This window comes from Stegastes partitus, unplaced genomic scaffold (genome assembly GCF_000690725.1).
Source record: "Stegastes partitus isolate 25-593 unplaced genomic scaffold, Stegastes_partitus-1.0.2 Scaffold104, whole genome shotgun sequence".
Lineage (NCBI taxonomy): Eukaryota > Metazoa > Chordata > Actinopteri > Pomacentridae > Stegastes > Stegastes partitus.
Window position 1 is genome coordinate 463525 of NW_007577835.1, and position 19337 is coordinate 482861.

At 41.9% G+C, this 19337-nt stretch overlaps 1 protein-coding gene across 1 annotated transcript in view; it reads left to right on the forward strand.

The window, feature by feature from the left end:
• Positions 1 to 19337, forward strand: part of thsd4 (thrombospondin type 1 domain containing 4) — a 49397-nt gene continuing 30060 nt past the window's right edge. Inside the window, exons 1-7 of the mRNA XM_008277653.1 lie at positions 1 to 295; positions 974 to 1028; positions 1236 to 1305; positions 2524 to 2846; positions 4670 to 5102; positions 6200 to 6302; positions 8352 to 8488. Coding sequence (XP_008275875.1) covers positions 1000 to 1028; positions 1236 to 1305; positions 2524 to 2846; positions 4670 to 5102; positions 6200 to 6302; positions 8352 to 8488 — 1095 coding nt within the window. The 5' untranslated portion in view covers positions 1 to 295; positions 974 to 999. The remainder of the gene's footprint in view (positions 296 to 973; positions 1029 to 1235; positions 1306 to 2523; positions 2847 to 4669; positions 5103 to 6199; positions 6303 to 8351; positions 8489 to 19337) is intronic.

Here is a 19337-nt window from a genome sequence, read left to right on the forward strand (position 1 = left end):
CGATTTCCAGCTTTCTGTCATTCGGTGTCTTTGTGCGTAAAAGCAGGACTCTCCACCGCATTCAACATGATGACCGGGCTCCGGGGTTCATACTGCGCCTGGGTTTGATTCACTACTCTGGCTACGGATTAGCAGACTTCCATGGCTCAGCACCAAGTCTCTGGAGGGAAACCCTGCATTTCTACCTGGATTAATGTTTCGCCTATGAGGATACCTGCGCTTGGATAGGAGACACTGCTGAGAAAGTTGCAGGGAAGTACCAAATATTTCACCGTACCCGCATTATAGCCTACAGGTACGTCTACGTGATGACACATGGGCTGTTATTGTTGATTCTGTCTCAGTAATAATAATAAAGTAATGATTTTTTCCTTTCTTAATCCTTCATTTCATGCAACCAGCGTTTACTGTGTAGCAGCCTGCAGGACCTTTTAATCATCTTGTTTTGGTTCAGTAAACTTCATTTAGAGGAGGTGCAAGGTAGGGCTTCTGATGTGAGGGGGTGAAAGTCTTTTCCTAACTGGAACGAGCCTCAGATCTGCTTTATGAGGGGGGTGCAGTTTTCCCAGCAGGGGGTCTCCCTCATTAAGAGCCAGAGAGGTCAGATAGGAGGTCAGAGGTCAACTCACATGGTCAAGTGGGTAGAAGTCGTATATTTTTTCTGCTTGCGTCAGTGTCTGAAGGGAGTCAGACGGAGTGACGTGGTGAGTAAAGGAAAGAAAAACTTGTGACATTTGGTTGTTATTGATGTCACTGAGGCACAGCTACTGATTCTGATACAATCACTGACTACCATCCTGAGAACATATGTCAAACTGAAAAGGTGAACTGATACCGTTCTGTAGATTGATGGTGAGTTGAGAGAATCTAATCCTCTGGGCTTTCTGGACTGTGGCCACACAGACAGCAGTGTTGTAAAATGTCACCACTGCTCAGGTGTATGCTAATGTAAACTTCTCTCTTTACACTCAAGTGTTCATCTCTAAGAAACCAGGAGCGATGCAGGAAGCCTGTTTCTGGATCACAAGGTAATGTAAGAATTTGTGCATTAATTTGAGGTTAAATGCCACAAATGAATTTCTGTGTTTCTATGTTTTGTGTGACTGGCTCATTCTCTAAAAACTGATGTATATTCAGCAATATTTGAATAACATTAGTATGTTCTAATTTATAAGCCAATAATTCCAATTGAGCAGCTTGTATGAGCAGTAATCACTTCTGTCTGTTGTCTGCAGAGTTTCTGTGCTGCTACTGCTACTTTGCTCAGACCCCCTGGACAGCCAGCACGCAACAGACCACAGGAAGGTGAGCAGCAGTTGCACAGCAGATGGTGCCACTAAAAAATACATCTGTGTTGTAACATGTGTGATCTGTTTGATATCCTCACCCCCATGATGGTAGACCCCCCATTGATGTTTCCTGGAATTTCTTCCTTTTTGTTGTTGTTTATCTGTCAGTCTGATTGCATGGTTGGCACAGGGGAGCGGAGCGCTCATCTCCAAAGATGGCATGCACCACTGTGTCTTGTCAGCATGGCCAAATGCCACCCTAAACAGCAAATGAGAGTGTTCCCAGAGAGAACCTGACCAGGGTGATAATCTGTGAACTTGTAATGAGAGAAAGTGAAAACATCAGTTTATTGAAGCACAACAGAGAGGGCTGATTTCAACTGTCAGCATATCACCTCCTAAACCCTGCAGCCACAGGAACCATGTTTAAGAAGGCTGTGGGTGAACCTGGTGGACAGATCAACAATCCCGTGAGTTTGTAGGGGGTCGGTGCAAGTCGGCTCCACGTGTTTCCACTGGGAGTCCAGCTGTGTGACCTATTGGTGACCCGGAGATGACATTGGCATTGAGTTACAAAAGCTGAAGCAGTAGAAGAGGTGGGGGGGAGGTCCGAGGTCTCTCTGAATAGCTGCACAGGCTGATTGACAGCAGAAGAGCTCCCTGCCAACTCTCCCTACTGCTTCTGTATTCTCTTTCCATCCGCTAAAAGTCAAAGACAGCTGAGCTTTTACTACGGCCATGTGTTTGCCCAGAGAGGTTGCTGTGAATGGAGACAAAGTGCTGCTTAAAGAGCAGGATTTCCACGCGGCTCCACGGATAAAGCCAGCTTGGCACAGTCTTCTCCTGGCAGGTTCCTCAAACAGAGAGTGCAGTGATCGCTGCTAATACGTCCCTGGCACAGTTGCACAGACGGATAGAGTCAACAGGGAGAGATGCAGGTAGCCAATAGGGGATAGCCCACTAACAGACACCCACTAATCAGCCAAATCAGGCCTTTACAACCGTGAACAGAGGTCTGTTTCATGAACAGTGGTGGGGGACAGAGGAGTGGGATAGTCATGGTGATGAGATGAGGACTCTGACTTGAGCTTTTATACGAGGCCATGATCTGCTGAGATTAAACTCTTGTTGATGGACGCTTTCCATCAGTTGTTGGCATTCGCATCTTGTGGCACTAACCCACTTCTTTGCACGTTGCAGTGTCGCTAATCGAGGCTGTTTCGTCTCCATACAGGTTCCTCAGAGGGCAGAGCCCCAACAGGAGTTCAGGGCCGAGCATGAAGAAGTCCAGGGCTCCTGGGGGACCTGGGGGTCCTGGTCAACCTGCTCCCGGACCTGTGGTAAAGGGGTACAAGAGCAGACCAGGCCATGTCTGCCCGTGTACACTCCATCCCAATACCCCTCCAGAGGAGCTGGTGTTCCCTCTCAGCAACCGGGACATGTCATTTCAGCCCTGCGGCCTACAGTTCCTCTGCACCGCAACCCAACCAGACCCTCCAACAGCAGCAACCGTGGAGAGCTGAGGAGGGAGAAGGAGACCAGGCCTGGTGGACGCAGGTATGCAGTGGATGTGGTCATCATCCTGTATAGAATCATCGACTACGTTCTGGGTCATAAAACAATCTGATACAAGTGGAATTTCAAAACTTTTCAGTGCTGTGATTTGTTTTCATTTCAAGGAGGGTTTAGATACAGATGAGTGACAAAAGAAAAAAAAACGAACACTGGAGTGAAGCAAAACAATGATTATAAGGGCTTCCATATCGTCTACATGGAGTCACTGAATGGTGCGTGTGAAAATAATGTGAATCAGATGCTCTGACACCAAATGAGGGAATATCTCCTGGAAGAAAGGTGGTCCAAAGATTTATACAACCTAAACTGAAGAATATGAAATGACTACAGTCTGCCTGACTACAGCTCAATTATGGTCCGACCCACCAAGTGTTAGGATATCACAAATGAAAGTAAGCTGGGACCAGCAACTGCTGGTTTTATTTCATGTGATGTGTCATAGTGGAAAACAACTGATGCAATATTTGGCAGAACTTAGGTTGTGTTGACAAAAAATACTTCACTATATCATCTAGATTGACTAGTTTGACACTGAAACATAGGAATTCTAACTAACTGTGACTATGACAGAGTGAATGAGAATTGCTGTTAAATTTCACTTTGGTGACTCTGCAACTTTTTGGAAACCCTTTGGATCAGGAATATTATACCAAATGAATCACTATTGCACTCTGCCCTCTTTATACTACATACACACACACTGTCTTTATCCAGCTGAGAATGAAAAAGACAGACTGCTGATTAATTGTTTCAGGCTCATGTTCATTCATAAAACCAGTGTTGCATACATAAAGTTTTGCGGTTGGAGCTGTCAGGAGTTAGAGTGAAGTTCGTCCCTGGCATCTAACCGAACACGTATGTGTCAAGATGTGATCTGCTTTGTCTTGTGGCCAAGTCAACGCAAACATTTTTGACCCTTTGATTTTCTAATGTGACACAGGGACCATTTCTAAAACTAAAAATGTTTTGATCCTGGCAAAAGCTGTGCTGATGACATGTGGTGGACCAACAACCTACGCTGGTTTTTCCTTCAATTTGTGCCCCATTTGTAGCTTCCCACAAGGATCAGATGTAAATTATTTTGTAAATGTTGTATGATAAAAATATCAAATGTTTTAAATAAACCTCAGTGTTATATATTGTAAGTAATGTCTTTATCTATTACTTTTTGTTTCACCATGATGATGTTCAGTCAAGCATGCTTTCAGAATTGCAGCTCTTGGCCTCGTCGAGATCTGCAAGTCCTTAAAGAGTCCGTATGGCTGTGCTGCATGCTGAGCAGCCTGGTCTAAAAGTGACTCTTTGGAGCCATCACCGTGGGCCATCTGACTGCCCTCCAGTGGAAAGCTAGTCTTTTATGGCTGGAGTCAAAAGCTCGACTTGTGCTTGGCAGCTTTGTGACCTCCTTCCTGTTGAGCTTGCCTTTAAACAAATAGCAGTGACAGCTGAGTAATGGGGGGTTGTTTGAGTTAGAATCTGAGGAGCCAAATAACAACAAAAGCTCCCCGAATTTTGCTACTGGGATCCTGGGGCTTTTTAAAAGTTGTGGTTTGGATGATGGCCCATGACAGTTTCTTGAATAAAAGATGACATTTAGCTAAGACATCCCTAATTAAAGAAGAAATTGATTCAAGTACACCACTTGCCCTCTGCTGTACCGTCCGTGTTTGGTTTAAGGACGACAGGTTGATGATGTTTTCTGTAGCTGAAGTCAGTTCTGTGCCAGTTAGCATGGACGTGCGTAGTCTGAAGATGAGGATGATAACTAGTACACAGCATTGACCTCTTCATGTTTGTGTTTTCAGGAGAGTCTCTCACATTATCCCAGGAAGGTATGGCTACGGGAGAGCGCCTTACGTTGCGCCGCTGCAGACGAATACAGGTCAAGGCTCTGAAACGCCTCGACCCCACAGACAGAGACGCTCCGCTGCAGCTAATTCCCACCACACTCCTGCTAGAGGCCACGGTGACCACAGGTCGAACAACCTGGACCCCTCCAGCAACATCCACCGCCACAGCAGACCCTACATGCACCCCAGAGCACAGCAGCCCAGAAATAATCAAGTCTGGGCTCCGCTTTACCAGCCGGGTTCAGGCAACCAGGCTGAGGGCCAGCAGGAGCTCCCAACAGGCAGCCAAACGTCCAGCCCTCAGCAGCATCAAGAGAGACCTTACAACCCGCTGCCTTCTTCCCTCTGCACAGGAGAGCACGCTCACTACAGGATCTGCAACAGTGATGTATGCACTTTGTTGTTATTCTCAGTATGCTTTGGTTTGTAATGGGGTATTTACACAATTTTATGTGGCCCAAATACGATATTGATTTGGCTAATTGTTATTTTTATTTTATTTTTTTGTCAAAACATGGGTGGAAAAATGATCACATGCAATTTTTGTTGAGTTGAGTTTGTTGAGTTTTATTTCTATTCTTTGAACTCTGTAGAAGAAAAAAATTACATCAAAATCTAAAACAAGACCCCCCCTCCCAAAAACACTCCACTGGAAATAAAACACAGAAGGAGAGATCTTTATCTTTGCTTTTGTCATGACTTTGCAAAACCTGAGATTAGCCGTGCTGAGGAGGATAATGTGATTACCTAAATCTTCAAACTAAAGAACTGTCAGTCATTAATTTTACAGCTTCATTAAGGGACTTGTGTTGCAATGCCAGGCTCAAGTCTCACGTGAAAACCTAGCGTATACTCTGTACTTATAGTAAAGTAAAACAGTAATTAAAAACGCACACGTGGCTTGCGATACTTCTCCTCCCTGGCATTTGCATCATTTTGCAATTAAACATTTCAAGAAAATTTAAAGCTGTTGAATGCTTACTCTAACTTCACTACAAAAACATTGCCACAGCTATTGGCTTACGTAGATTTAGCAGTTAAACTCTAGCTTTAATGTGCCAGAGTGTGGCTGAGCTTTGTTTATCTGATGTGAGGTTACGGAGTCTATCCTGTGCATTAAAATAAATTCACTGGTCCTGTATATTGTCTGTCTGGTGTGTGATGACATAGATATTCAAGCAAAGTAAAGCAGACCAGAGACTTGTTTAGACAAAGGATATATGGAGAGACTTCAGGGAGGTCGGGTTTCACCGGAGAGTCTTCATAAATACTGGAATCGACTTACTTTTGTTAAGAAAGACTGAGCTACAAGTGGAGGCTTGGAAACAGTTAAAGGAGAGAAGGTGGACTGTAGCAGTCAGTCATGGGCTTCAGAATATGACAAGGTGAACCAACTGAAGCTACAAAGGGATTTACCACTGTATCTACAGAATGTCTTCATGGAAAATAAATGCATAAGTTTGTGTGTCTCTGCTCCGTCTTCAGGCCTGTCCTCCATCCAGCAGACACATCCGAGCTGTGCAGTGTTCTTCTTACAACAACCAGCCTTTCATGGGCAGACTGTACGAGTGGGAACCTTTCAATGAGGGTAGGTAGTATGTATATATTTATACATGTACAGCATATGCATGTGTTGAGTATATGTATATTATTTTCACTCTTGTTTAGACGAAATTACACATTACATCTATATCTATTGATCTGATGATGAAAAGCTGAGAGATCGCAGACAGTTCATCCCGAGGGCGACATGATGTCTATATTAAATTTCACTGTAATCCAGTAGTTGTTGAGACCTTTCACTCAAAACTGCAACCTCATGGTGGTAAAGTATCCATCAGGGGCTCACCATACCACCACTTAGGCACCATGGTTGTTGAAAATATCTTGGCAGGGATAGAAGTGGTGGACTGACACTGCCAACCCCAGAACCACACTGCTAGCGTGGTTTGAAAAGTGAAACCAAACTCACTGTAACTTTAAAAAGCAGAGGACCAGTCTAAGTAAATATGCACAGTCTGCCTCAGTTTTTTTTTTCAAAGAAGTAATGAAAAATGCGTCGCCACGTGTCCTGCGGAAATGTCTGACAAAGTCAAAAGCACTCGACATAATCCGAGCGTCACACACATTTCTCAGTTAACTACACTTTCAGCGTGTTACGTCTTCAGCTGCCTGACCTCTGACCTGTACGAACCAAAATGTGCTGTGATGTAAGGACTGCAGTATGTCACCTGTCCACAGACTCCCTGATGAATGTTCATTCATAGCAGCTCACTGACCTTGCTCACCTGAGGTATCCAGGCAACCGTCAAAACACCTGATGATCTGTCATTTGTCTGAGGACGCTAATGGAAATAACAGCCTCCAAATTAATATCCTGTCAAACAGATGTGTGTGTTGAGATCTTGTCTCTGTGCTGCGGCCGTGACTGACAGGTAATGCAGATGTAAAGATTAAATAACCCCAGGTAAACGCATGAGGTTGAGTCTGGATCATCTGACACCCATCTTGAACAGTGTTTAAACATATTCTTGTACATCTGTTTAAGAAATGCCTGCGTTTGGAGCTTGTAGTATCTAACTCATAAACCATATGAAAATAATGGAAAGCAGGGATGGGGACGCTTAGTGACCGCTCGCTGCCCGTTTCTCCGACATCAAATGGAATTTTTTTGTCGGTGTTTAACAACCTTTTTCCAAACACGTTTTAACCTTTTGCAAATACCGAAATAGACATGACTTGTAAGCTATTACTGTGTTTCCATTTACTGCAGCTTTAAAACGGCAGTCAAGGTTAATCAAATGCTGTTTTAGTGCTTTCACTGACTGAAATTGAATGTTACAGAAAACAGCCACAGGGTAAGATAACAGACCTCCATTATTATATTAGCAACACGGTAACATAATGTAGTCCTGTGTCCTGCACGTGTAACAGACCGATTTGGTACATGAAGTGTTTAAGGGCCAATGGTTGAACACTACACTATAAAACAGGCTAAAATATAGATGTAAATATATATATGCATACATCGAAGGTGCATTTATTGTTCTCTACACATCCAGCCATTAACTATATCATACATAATTGTAAATTAATTGCTTTTATAGTTGTATGTACAGCAGGGTTTTTGTGATAACAAATTTTTACTATGCAGTTGTTATGGCTACGACGCTGTTATCACACTATCTGTATTAAATCTGAAGACAACAGTAGTAAGACAAAAAATAGTCGTTAAAAAAAAAGTAATATTTAGTCAAATTCATCTTTGTCTAATGTGTGTTTTCGTCTTTTTTTTTTTTTTGACGAATGAATTACTTTTAAAATATGAGTGCAGGGAAGTGGAGGCAGAATCTGTAACCACAACTGTATGTTATTCCTGTGTTGGATTGTGAGCGAGATATTTACTGTTTTCAGAATATCATATGTGTATTGCTAACATGATATCAATACTTCATCTAGTTCTTGTCAGTGCCTATATATAATAAGAGTATTTATTTATTACTCATATATTTATATACATGTGTCATTGTGTTTTATGCTTCTCTGTTGCTCTTGTACTTTCTTTTGTCCCTGTGCATTGAAACACCAATGTATTCCCAGGGTCTTCACATTTATAAATACCTAAATCTCCTTTCAGTTCCCGGGGAGCAGCACTGTGAACTCAACTGCAGGGCCGTAGGCTTCAGGTTCTACGTGCGGCAGTCAGCGAGAGTGATCGACGGGACGCCATGTGGGCAGAACGAGACTTCTCTCTGTGTGGCGGGAAAGTGCACGGTAAGCCATGAACAGAGTTTATTTTTTTCCCCCCAAATTTCAGGAAAGAAGATTATCCAGGGAAGGATTTAGTTTTATTTATCAAAAGCACAAGTCTTCATGTTCATGTGATTACATGTATTTACAGCGAGAACCTTATCAGTACAGTCATAATCTTCTGCTGTTGGCACCGCTTCACTGAGGCAGAGTTAGGCGCCTTTGTACAAGAACAGGCAGCTCCTTTCCCCCCTAGTCATTTGTAAAATCCCTGGTGTTGGTGACAAAGTGCCTGAAAATAATACCAGCTATGGGTTTTACAAAAAAGAATACTAGTGTGGTCTTCATCAAGCTTTATTTTTTCTCATTGTGACTTCCCTTCTGCCCCCACTGAGGATCACTGCTTTCACCTGGTTCAGGATATTTGCTTCAGGCCATAGCGCTGATGTAGTGATGGCTGTGACCAGCAGAGGGCAGCACAGTATAAGACTGAGCTCTCCCTCTGTGCTGTGGGGAAGTGAAGGTCAGCTGGGAGGTTTCAACCTGTTGGGCCAAAAGCAGGACGCCGTGGCTGCATGTGTGGGCCTGTTTACGCCGGACTATGTGTTCAGTGTGCTGGAGTCACTTTAAGATCCTTTTGATCAAGGTTTAACACTAAGAAATATTTTGGAGAAAGAGCTCATTTCCACTTGGTCCTGCTGACCTCACACCCCGTGGGTTTCCCATGCACTGTAATCCAGCAACCATCTTTGCAACATTAAGATTTAATCAGGACAGAAAGCCCTCTGATCTTCAAGTTTGTCCTTGATCACATTTGCAGCGTTAACACACACGACACAGTGGTCCTCCACATGGGTCCAGTTAAATTATTATCAATAGTGGAAGCGAAATTGTGATTAATGAGTTTAAATTACGCAATTACATGATCTGCAAGTAATAACAATTTATTTTCCAGCCTCAGATTTTTGTAGCTCATTATTTGAAGATTCAAACTCACAAGCAATTTCTCAGGAAAGGGAGATTTTTCTCTGTCTCCCCACTGAGATTGTTTCAGCTGGTCCAGTCATTTAAACAGGACATCCCCTCAGCTACAAGCCAAGATATAATATAAAAACATCTGGATGATTTAATCTAATCAGAACTACTCTCATGATTGGAATTAAACATTATTGTAGGAATTTAGAAATGTTTACAGCTGGCACTGCACATTTTTTTCTCCTGCCCAGGAGTTAGGAAGACCCTCCAGATACAGACTGTGACATATGGAATATACATAATGCTCAAAGCAAGAGATGTCGTTGTGCGTATATCGATAAAAAAAAGACCGTATAGCGGATGGGGGCTGAGCTGGTGGAGGGAATAAGCAGTGCGGCTGTTCGTCTGGAGCAACAGCAGCAGCAGCATGGAGCAGGAAGGAACCACGGGGAAGAGCGAGGAGTTGGCAGCTCGAAAGGACCGTTTGAAGTGTCAGTCATCATTGGTGCCTGTTTGGATCAGCTGACGGTCAGCTGGTTTGGTGCACTCTGCTTGACCTAACATGATACTTCATAACCTGTCAAAATAGCATAATAAGCGATGGATCAGAATGTAACAAAACATTTAAATTGAATAAAGTCAAAATCAAATCAGTAACATGAGATGTTTACTTAACAACTGAATCAGAGGTGTAACATGTTTTTATTTACGCTAAGACCACGAGTCTGAGGACGGCCCTGACAGTTTGTCAGTCCACCATGTGTTCCGACTAAACAAATCTCAACAACAGTAGGATCGATTGCCATGATATTCTTGAAGCCCTCGGGATCAATCCTGCTGACGAGATGGTCCCCTAACTTTTCCTCTAGTGCCCCCATGAGGTCAATCCTTATTTTTTAAGAGACAAGCACTGGATGGATTGCTGTGAAATGTACTGAAGATATTCAGAGCCCCTATTCTGACTTTAGTTCTTCTGTGCCGGCAGCAGATCAAAACGTCCAGTGCTTTGGTTTGTGACCAAATCCACGTAGCACCATCCTGGTCCTGACTTTCAGCTGCTGTGTTCTGTGGATGAGGAAGAAGTCTGACAACTAAGCCGAGTCCACTTTGTACAGCAGCATCATACAAGCTGCACAAGTGAATGTTGCAGCAGGGTCACTTCACCTTTGCAAAGCAGATTATATATTGTGACATGTTTCATGCATTTGTTAAAAAAAACAAAAAAACTGCTGTTTTTACACAGTAAGGCCACACTGTTGACTCCTTCTCTGACTTGACAGCTGCTTGTTTCAGCTAATTTGGGAAAAGTTTGTGAAGCTGTAATAGCAGCACCTCTGTGTGGTACAACTCTGGTTTTTAGCAATCAGCTTTCTGCACCATATTGGTGTCGTTTCCTTCTAAATTTATATTTGTTCTTTTGGCACAAACTTTTTTTTTTTGGCTATTGTCCAGACCAGAAGCGATGAGGTCAGTGCCAATATGATGTAAAAGTAAAGTGTAATAAACTCAACACTCGCCCATTAAAGTTCTATTAACTAAAATGCAGCTGCTCCATATAGATCAGGTGATATTTCACTCACAGCTACTGTACAAACCGGTGCACTGTCCTCCAGGCACTGAGAAGTGTTACTGATATACTCCAACCTGGAGCTCGACCAAGAACTCATGCATCAGGTCTGGATCGGAGCCAAATCATGCAATAATTTCTAACCGATTACTTCAACGACGGCAGGCCAACAGGTCAGAGCCTGTCTTTACACAGCACAGAGATACTACTGTAGGCCTGTAGTACATTTTTCTTGAAAACACATTGATGATATTGCCAAAGAAAGATCTGCTTGTGTGCAAATTCTCTACAAGGATAGAAATTCTTATGTAGAAAACTTGCCTGTTGCACAGTGATAGAAGAGGTATTTACTGAAGGAAATGTACAAATATCTCACAGTAAAAAAAAATGCTGTTTTACATCACTGTCTTTATAGTGTAATCAGTAAAAGTACAGAAAAAATACTAAATGAAAAAAGTGACTGGATTACTATTACTTGGAGGTTAAGGTGAAGCTAATTTTACATTATTTCCTGTTGGGTTGTAACTCCTGATTATTTTCACTGATCTGGTGATGATGTTCTTCCTGAATTTATCGATCGTTTAATTTATTATTGTAATAAATTACAGTTAATTGAAGAAAACCTTTACATTTGAGAAACCTACAAAATATGAAACTTTTTACACTTTTGCTTAAAAAATTACTTAAAATGTAAGTAAAGCAGTTAAATGATTGCAGTGCAGTAAAAAGTACAATATTTCCCACTGAATGTTGTGAGCTAGAAGTATAAAGAGCCATTAAAGCCATTAAAAAAAGATCAATACAGTTCGATTCTATTCTATTTTATTCTATTCTAATCTATTCTATTCTATTCTATTCTATTCTATTCTATTCTATTCTATTCTATTCTATTCTAATCTATTCTATTCTATTCTAAAAGAAGGGACAAATGCCTCAGATTTGTACAAAAGTATAGTGGTTAAGTTACAGTGCTGACATGTCACTGTCATAGACAACAAGTAAAAAACAAAAGGCAAACTGACTGCCTTTTGTGTACACGGAATTTCTTACACCTGATAATAAATAAATGTTTCCATTTTCACTTTAATTGATGCTGTTGTACACATTACACTCAGGTCATGTGGACTCGCTCTGAGTGCTCTGTTTTTGTGTGAGTGTTTGAATGAGTGTGTGAGCAGGGGAACTTCTGTGTGAATCATTACTTTGCGAAGCCAGAAAGCTTATTTCACAAAGTTGATACGTACATGATAAACTTACACATCTCATATGGATAGATTCTGTTACATCCTACATAACTGTTGTTTATAATGTGAAGAGTTCATTTGCAAAAACAGATAACTCTATTTTTGTAGATTTTCAGAGAACTTATTTTTTTGTTTGCTTGAGATAATATCAATCAAACTGAAGTTGAGCAGATGTGACTCAGCAGAAATTACATGACAAAAATAGAGATAACTTAAGTTTGATTGATATTGTCTCAGGTAGACGATGGAAAAGTGGGTTTTCGAAGGTTTGTGAAGATGGAGTTTTTGCAAATGAACTCTTTATGTGTCTTTTATGTTGTCAATGACAAATTCTAAAGGCTGAGTATAGAAAAGAGGTAACATCATGAGTTTGAATCAGCATTACACCCACATGCTACGGCCGAAAGCTCTCATCTGTCTGTCTTTCTTTTGTGAGGTCTTTATGTTTGCAGTGGTGTCTGGAGGTAATTTTAGTTGTGGCTTTCATATCGGTCCCATTGTGGCTCTCTGCTGTGGCAGCGGACAGATTTTTTGATACTTAATCACAGCAATGAAAAATTAATTCAAAACATTCAGGCTTTACTTTGGTGTTAGTGGGAAATGTGTCTCAATTATTCTGTTATTTTGTCTTCCCGTGTTCAAACCACAGAAGTCGTGTGCTCGCTGCGGTGGCACACTGCTGCTGATTACAGAGGAAACACGGCCTCATACCGCACAGCCCACAGTTTGTGTGGTCCCTCATGATTCTGCCTGACATATTTCATGCTGCATGAATAACAATCCTGCTTGGTCCATTTGACCTTTTGGCCTCTGGTGCCACTGCGGACCTCTGTCTCATATACCCGAATCTGATGTAGTGAAACCGTTAAATTGGCCTCTTCAAAACACGGCTGTTGAAGGTCAGTTAAGATCAGCACCCTGTAGGTTTGTCACTGCTTTAGGTTTTGTCTGATTGGACAGTTTTGTTGGATTTTATCCTCATCTTGCTGCCTTTACCGTTCTCAGTTGTATTTCTTTAAAGCAGTCATCATGCCCAGGATGCAGCATCGGTGCCCCTGCAAAGTGTGCCGGGGGAACTTGTCATATTGCATGATCCAAATCCTTATCAAAACTTGGCATTTTTAAGGAGTAGGTTGCTGCTTGGAGCTTCTTATTGCTGTTTCCCGCAGTGAAGGGAATTCTTTAAACAAAAACACGTAGACAGCAGAGGGAAAGGAGAACGCTACACAGATACAAGGAGTGTCAGAAAAGTTCAGACTGGTGTCACAAAAGATGTATTTCAAATCCAAACTACAAACTACAAGTTTTCCCCTTTCAAGTAATCCCCCTGGAGTCTAACACACTTTCCCAGCCTTCTCTGCCACACCGCCATGCACTCCTGGAAGGATTCTTCCGGGATCCTCTGCAGCGCCGTCGTCACAGCCATCTTGATGTTGTCCACGTCTTCAAAACGGGTCCCCTTGATGACCCCCTTGAGCTTGGAGAAGAGGAAACAATCCCACGGAGCCAGGTGGGGTGAGTAGGGAGGTTGCTCCAGCACGGTGATGTTCTTCTCAGCCAGGAACTGTGGGATGCTCAGGGCGTTGAGAGCAGGTGTGTTCTCATGGTGAAGCAGCCATGACTTGTCCTGCCACAACTCTCGCCTATTCTGGTGCACTGAACGAAGCAAATGCTGCAGGATCTCTTTGTAGACGTGCTGGTTGATCATCTAAAGGGGAAAACTGGTAGTTTGTAGTTTGGGTTTGAAATATATGTTTTGTGACACCAGTCCTGAAACTTTTCTGACACACCTCGTATACCCAAAGTCTACATCCGGTGAGTCAGGCTAATTGTGAACTGCCAAAGATAAAATGACGTAACAGTTTGGTGATGTGGCTGCTTTCACTTTCAACAGTTTAGTGATCCACCCATCAGCATGAGAAGTACTCCAAACAGTTAGATAGTGTAGTAAAAGTACATTGAATTTGTTGTTTTTGTCCATGTTGGTGTTGTTTTTTTCATTCCATTTGCTTGTTCTTCCTCACATGCTGCCTACATTGTGGCTTTAAGAGTGTCAAGATGAGCAGTTCCTCAATGTTCAGGACACTTGGTGGTCTTTGTGTCTGCTGCTGGAGCTTCACTTTCCTTCATGATTTGCTTCAGATGTGTAACGGAGCTGAATTCAAGCAGCACTGCTCTCATTATTGGGTGGCTCAGCAGACAACTGATCAAATAAATGACTATGGACATACCAGAAAAAGAAAAAAAAATGATGGGGGATGAGTTCAGACTGAGTCATTATAGTATCTTCAAAGCCATGTTAGTAATGAATGTCTTAGAAAAGTTTGTTTATCGTTCTCTGTCTGTGATCTGTTTACTTTATCAGAATGTTTGGGTGAGTTACTAATACATCTTCTGACTAACTATTTTGTTATTATCATTGTGGCAACTCCCGCCCCTCTGACATATCAGAAAAATAGCTGCTCTGCCTTAAAAATATATGATTCCATTCTGATTCAAACAACTACAGTGGCTTAACCTAACCGCAGAATGAGCTCTCAGTCGCAGTCTATCCCATGTTGCATATAAACTAAGGAGGCAAATGACTTTATAGGTCTATAATTTGTGAATGTTATGTCCACTGCTGTAAATTTGCTATCCTGGTGCTCTTTGATCAGTTTATTTAAGATCCTACTTTGTCTTTTAAAAATAGAAATACTTAATTTTTCTTTTTTTATGATTCACATGTGTATATGTGCATGTTGGAAAAGCATCTCTGCGCCACTGAGACTCCCCTTGAATGTGGTTCCTCATTTAAGATGAACACCGAAAGAAAGGTCCCTTTATGGTGGGAATTCCATTCAGCTGTGACTTTGCTCCTTTTATACTAAGGAAGTGCATTTGAGAAGGGTGTGTGTATTTTTAAAGGGCGATCACTGACCACACACTTCTCTGCTGGCGGCGGTGGGCCCCGCTGAGGGTAAAAATCTATCTTGCCCGGACTATTACGGGCCCAGTAGTGAGTTTGCGCTGCTTCCTGCTGCTCAACACGGTTAGGTGGGAGGCAGTGATGAAATAACAGGAAATCCACTTATGAAGACTGCAGTTTAAATCTTGTTGATCCATGAGGACGATTAATGTGCCAAATCTTGCATGAGGCTGTTAAACGCTGATAGGCATTGCAACATTGACCTGACAGATTTCACCATGAATTTTGACGTACTGTTGTTTCCTAATGAAGACCACAGATAGAACGAGGGCTGGTCTGACCCGGTGCAACGCCGAGGTCTCGGTAACAGCCTTCCTCTCGGACTGGCGCGTTTCCCGGCGCCCAGATCGCGGCTCTGGTCCAAACTCATCAAACAACGGCCGAGGCCACTCCTCACTTCTCTCCTGTGACAGTTGCATCTGTTTTATGCATTCCCTGCTGTGGCGGACAGGCAGACTTGTTAAAAGGGGGATGAGTGCTCTGATATACAGCCTGCCTGGCACAGACTGGTGGAGATACCTCAGTCCCAGCTCTGGTCCTGACAAGCCCCAGCTGGACACTCACAGGGTGTTCCCCATCATTACCCACTGCAGATGGTTACAGGTTCATGTCAGCAGAGCCTGTCTTCATGCTGTAACAGATATGAAGTGTATTTGCTGAAGACAGATGCTATCTGTGCAATCAGTGCTTGTAATACCATCCATCCATCCATTTTCTAGGGTACCAGGTTGCGGCTGAAGGGTACACAGGACACACTAAGGGCCCATTTTTAGTTCTTCGAGTGATATGTTCAGTCATGCTTGACACGAAGCTCCAGGTGAGGCTCTTGACAGTAGTGCTGCGATGATTAATTAAATAATCAGTTGTCAATTATTAAAATATCCAGCAGCTATTTTGATGATTTATTAATTAGTTTCAGCAATTAAAATGAAAGAAAAGTCTAAATTCTTTCATTTCAGCTTCTTAAATGTGAACGTTTCTCCTCTCTGACAGTTAACTGAATATTTTTGGGTTGTGGACAAAACGAGACAGTTGAGGACGTCGTCATGAGTTTTGGGAACCACTGATTGACATTTTGTCACAAGTTTCTGACATTTTGCAGCCCGATAAACTGGTTGATTAATTGAGAAAATAATCAATAGATTGATCGACAGGGAAAGTGATCGATAGTCGGAGGTAGTCCTGTGACCAACAGAGACAGCCACAGGAGTCAGTAGGCTACTTACTGGTAGTTTTCTGCTTATGTTGTGGAATAAGATAAACAATGAAGACGACAATAACACAATCATCTACAATTGTCACAGTAAGTTTTGTTAATCAAGCTGTTGCATTCTTTTATTACTTTACCTTTGTTTAGCTTTAACAAACTGTGATTACAACACTGCAAATATTGGATTTATTTAGCATTAATATAAAAAAACTGTGACGATATCAACTCATATTTATGAGAAATAAACAGAAAAGTGTAACAAGCGCACATTCCTCCAAGTAAAGACAATTTTTTCATAATTGTATTGTTCATACAAACATACCTTATAGTTTCCAACGTAGCATCAGAATATTTCAAAAAGTTGCTTTTTACTTTCTTACGTTCTAATTAAACAGTTTTCTCTCAAGTTCTTTAGTGTGCTCATCATGTCTACAGAATAATTAGATGAGCACAGTACATATTATACCTGCTAAAATCTGGAGTAGGATAGAATACAATATAATAGAATAGAAATAGTTTATGGCACAAGGGGAAATTCTGTGTTTTATAGGGTTGTCATTGTTAGTGTGTTACTATCATTAGCGCTTAGCTTTGCCCTGCTGTGCAGCCTCACAGAGCTGCAATCAAGGCCGTAGACTCTTTGTGTTGTTAAATCATTAAATCTAAACTTTGGCAGTCGAACCACTACTTTACAAAACAGAATGTATTTACTTAAGTCAGGATAACTGTGCACCTGCATATTATGTAGAGAAAATAAATAATACATCACCAAAAATCTACACTTGTATGTAATGCTGAGTTAAAGGCTGGAATAGAGACGCTGATTCTTCGTCAGTAGGGTGTCAGAGGTCAGGTTCAGCCACAGAGCAGCAGCCCTGAACCTACCAGACATATAGAGAGACACTTGTTAGGACACTTGTCACTGTCAACGGGCCTTGAATATGGGAATTCCAGTTTGAAGACAGTTAAGACAAATGGATTTGAAGATGTGCGGGAGATGACAGATTGATGTCTTAGTTTGGCCTCAGCTTCCTGGATGTTGATGGGCCCTGGCGTCCCCCCCACCGGCTCTCGGCGGCCCACATCGGCCTTTACTGGCTCTGTGTGACCTGTGCAACTCCAGCAGGCTCCCCAGGTTTCGAGGGTCAGACACTTGTTCTGCACTGCCACACCTCCGCCGGGCTCTGCTACAGCTCATAAAGTCTTTCTTCAGGAGACGGGGGAGCATTTAACCTTGTGCGTGGGGCCTCTTTCAAGCTGTGAGAAAGCAAAGTGTCTGCATTTGATGGGATCTCCATTTGATGGACGACACTGTTCCTCCATTCATATCCTGTATTTTACATTCGGTCTGTTAATTTTCTCTGAATAGCAGTTGTACTTTCACAAAGGAATGCCTTGGTTCTGGTTGCTTCTCTTTTAGTCCTTTTTGCAGATGTACAAAAAGACATTAACTACTGTAGATAAATATTTGTTTTAGGGGTCGACCTATATGGCTTTTCAGAGCCGATTGTTTGCGACCAAGTAAGTTTCTGAACTGATTTTAGGAACCTATATGTATTTGCTCTAAAGATTCCTGATGTCAGTAATAACACAAACTCTGAAACAAAACTTGATCAAAGTTAATTTGTATATTGATGTTGTACATATGTTTAAGGAAAAATGATTTTTTATCTTTTATCCTTTATTGTTGATTGACTATTACTCATAATGTGTATCCAATCAGATGGTGCCGTGGGCGGGACATTGATTGAGCTCACAGAGTGGTGATGACAGATAAAGAGAAAGCTCATCTGCATATTGAGCAATTCTGTGAGAATCAGTTAAAAAAAGCAAAAAAAAAGATAGCTGGGTCAGTCTGATTTTTTTTTCCAGTATGAATGCCATGAAGTTTGGTACACACACCTTAACATTACATCTAGTATATTCATCTCATCAAACTTTAGTCGATCCAGACCTTTATAGTTTATGATCAAATGTAAATGTACATTATTAATATTCCAGTCACCCTTAACTGTGCATTGTGTTTGGTTCTAAATAGCAAGTATTATCCCGTCAACGCATTAAAATAAGATGGAGAACATGACACGCAGCATGCTGTCAGTACCACTGTAAATACAGCCTCACAGAGCCGCTGCAGTTAAACTCTTGTTGCTACATTGTCCGGCTTATCTTTGTTTGGTGCCACACAGGACTGTTTGACCACAGGAAGAGCAAAGGTGTTTGAACTTCCATTTCCTGATCATATTCTGGCAGCTCAGCTAAACAACAGCTGGGCCAGCACCTTCAAATATTGGTGTCAGCAGAAGTAAAGAAAGTATTTGCACAAAGCGATCCAAGCACTTTTTCCTCTAAAAATACCTTCACTTGACTGCGCAGATGAAGGAAGTTCACACAAAAGGCAATGAAAAAAGGGAAAACTGTTAAGTTGACTGGGATGAGGTCAAAACCCTCTACACGCCACAGACTTTTTTTTAGTTTAGTTAAATTACACATCTTGGATGTAATTGTAACTATTTGCATTTTAACTGCTGGAAATGTAGAGCTCTTATCTCTGATTCAGTGATGTTTTTCCATTTATCACAGCTTGGGGCTTTGGCACTCTTGCCATTATCATTATACATCTTCATTGACTTCATGCTGACTCATAATATCCTGATCAACTCACCATCAACCCTGCTGTCAGTTCAACATGTCAAGCAGGAGACTGAAGAGATAACATAGTTTCTCAACCGCTTTCAGTAGTTTGGAGGGTTCTGTATGGAGACTGGGCAGGTGGACAGGAAGGCTGATGGCTGATGAACTGATCCTAGTCATTGTGGTATGTCAGATGTATAGTGAGTTGGGTGGCTCATATCCAACAGGCTGAGCTCTGCACTGCAGTATGTTTTGAGGGCAGAGAGTAGAGTCCC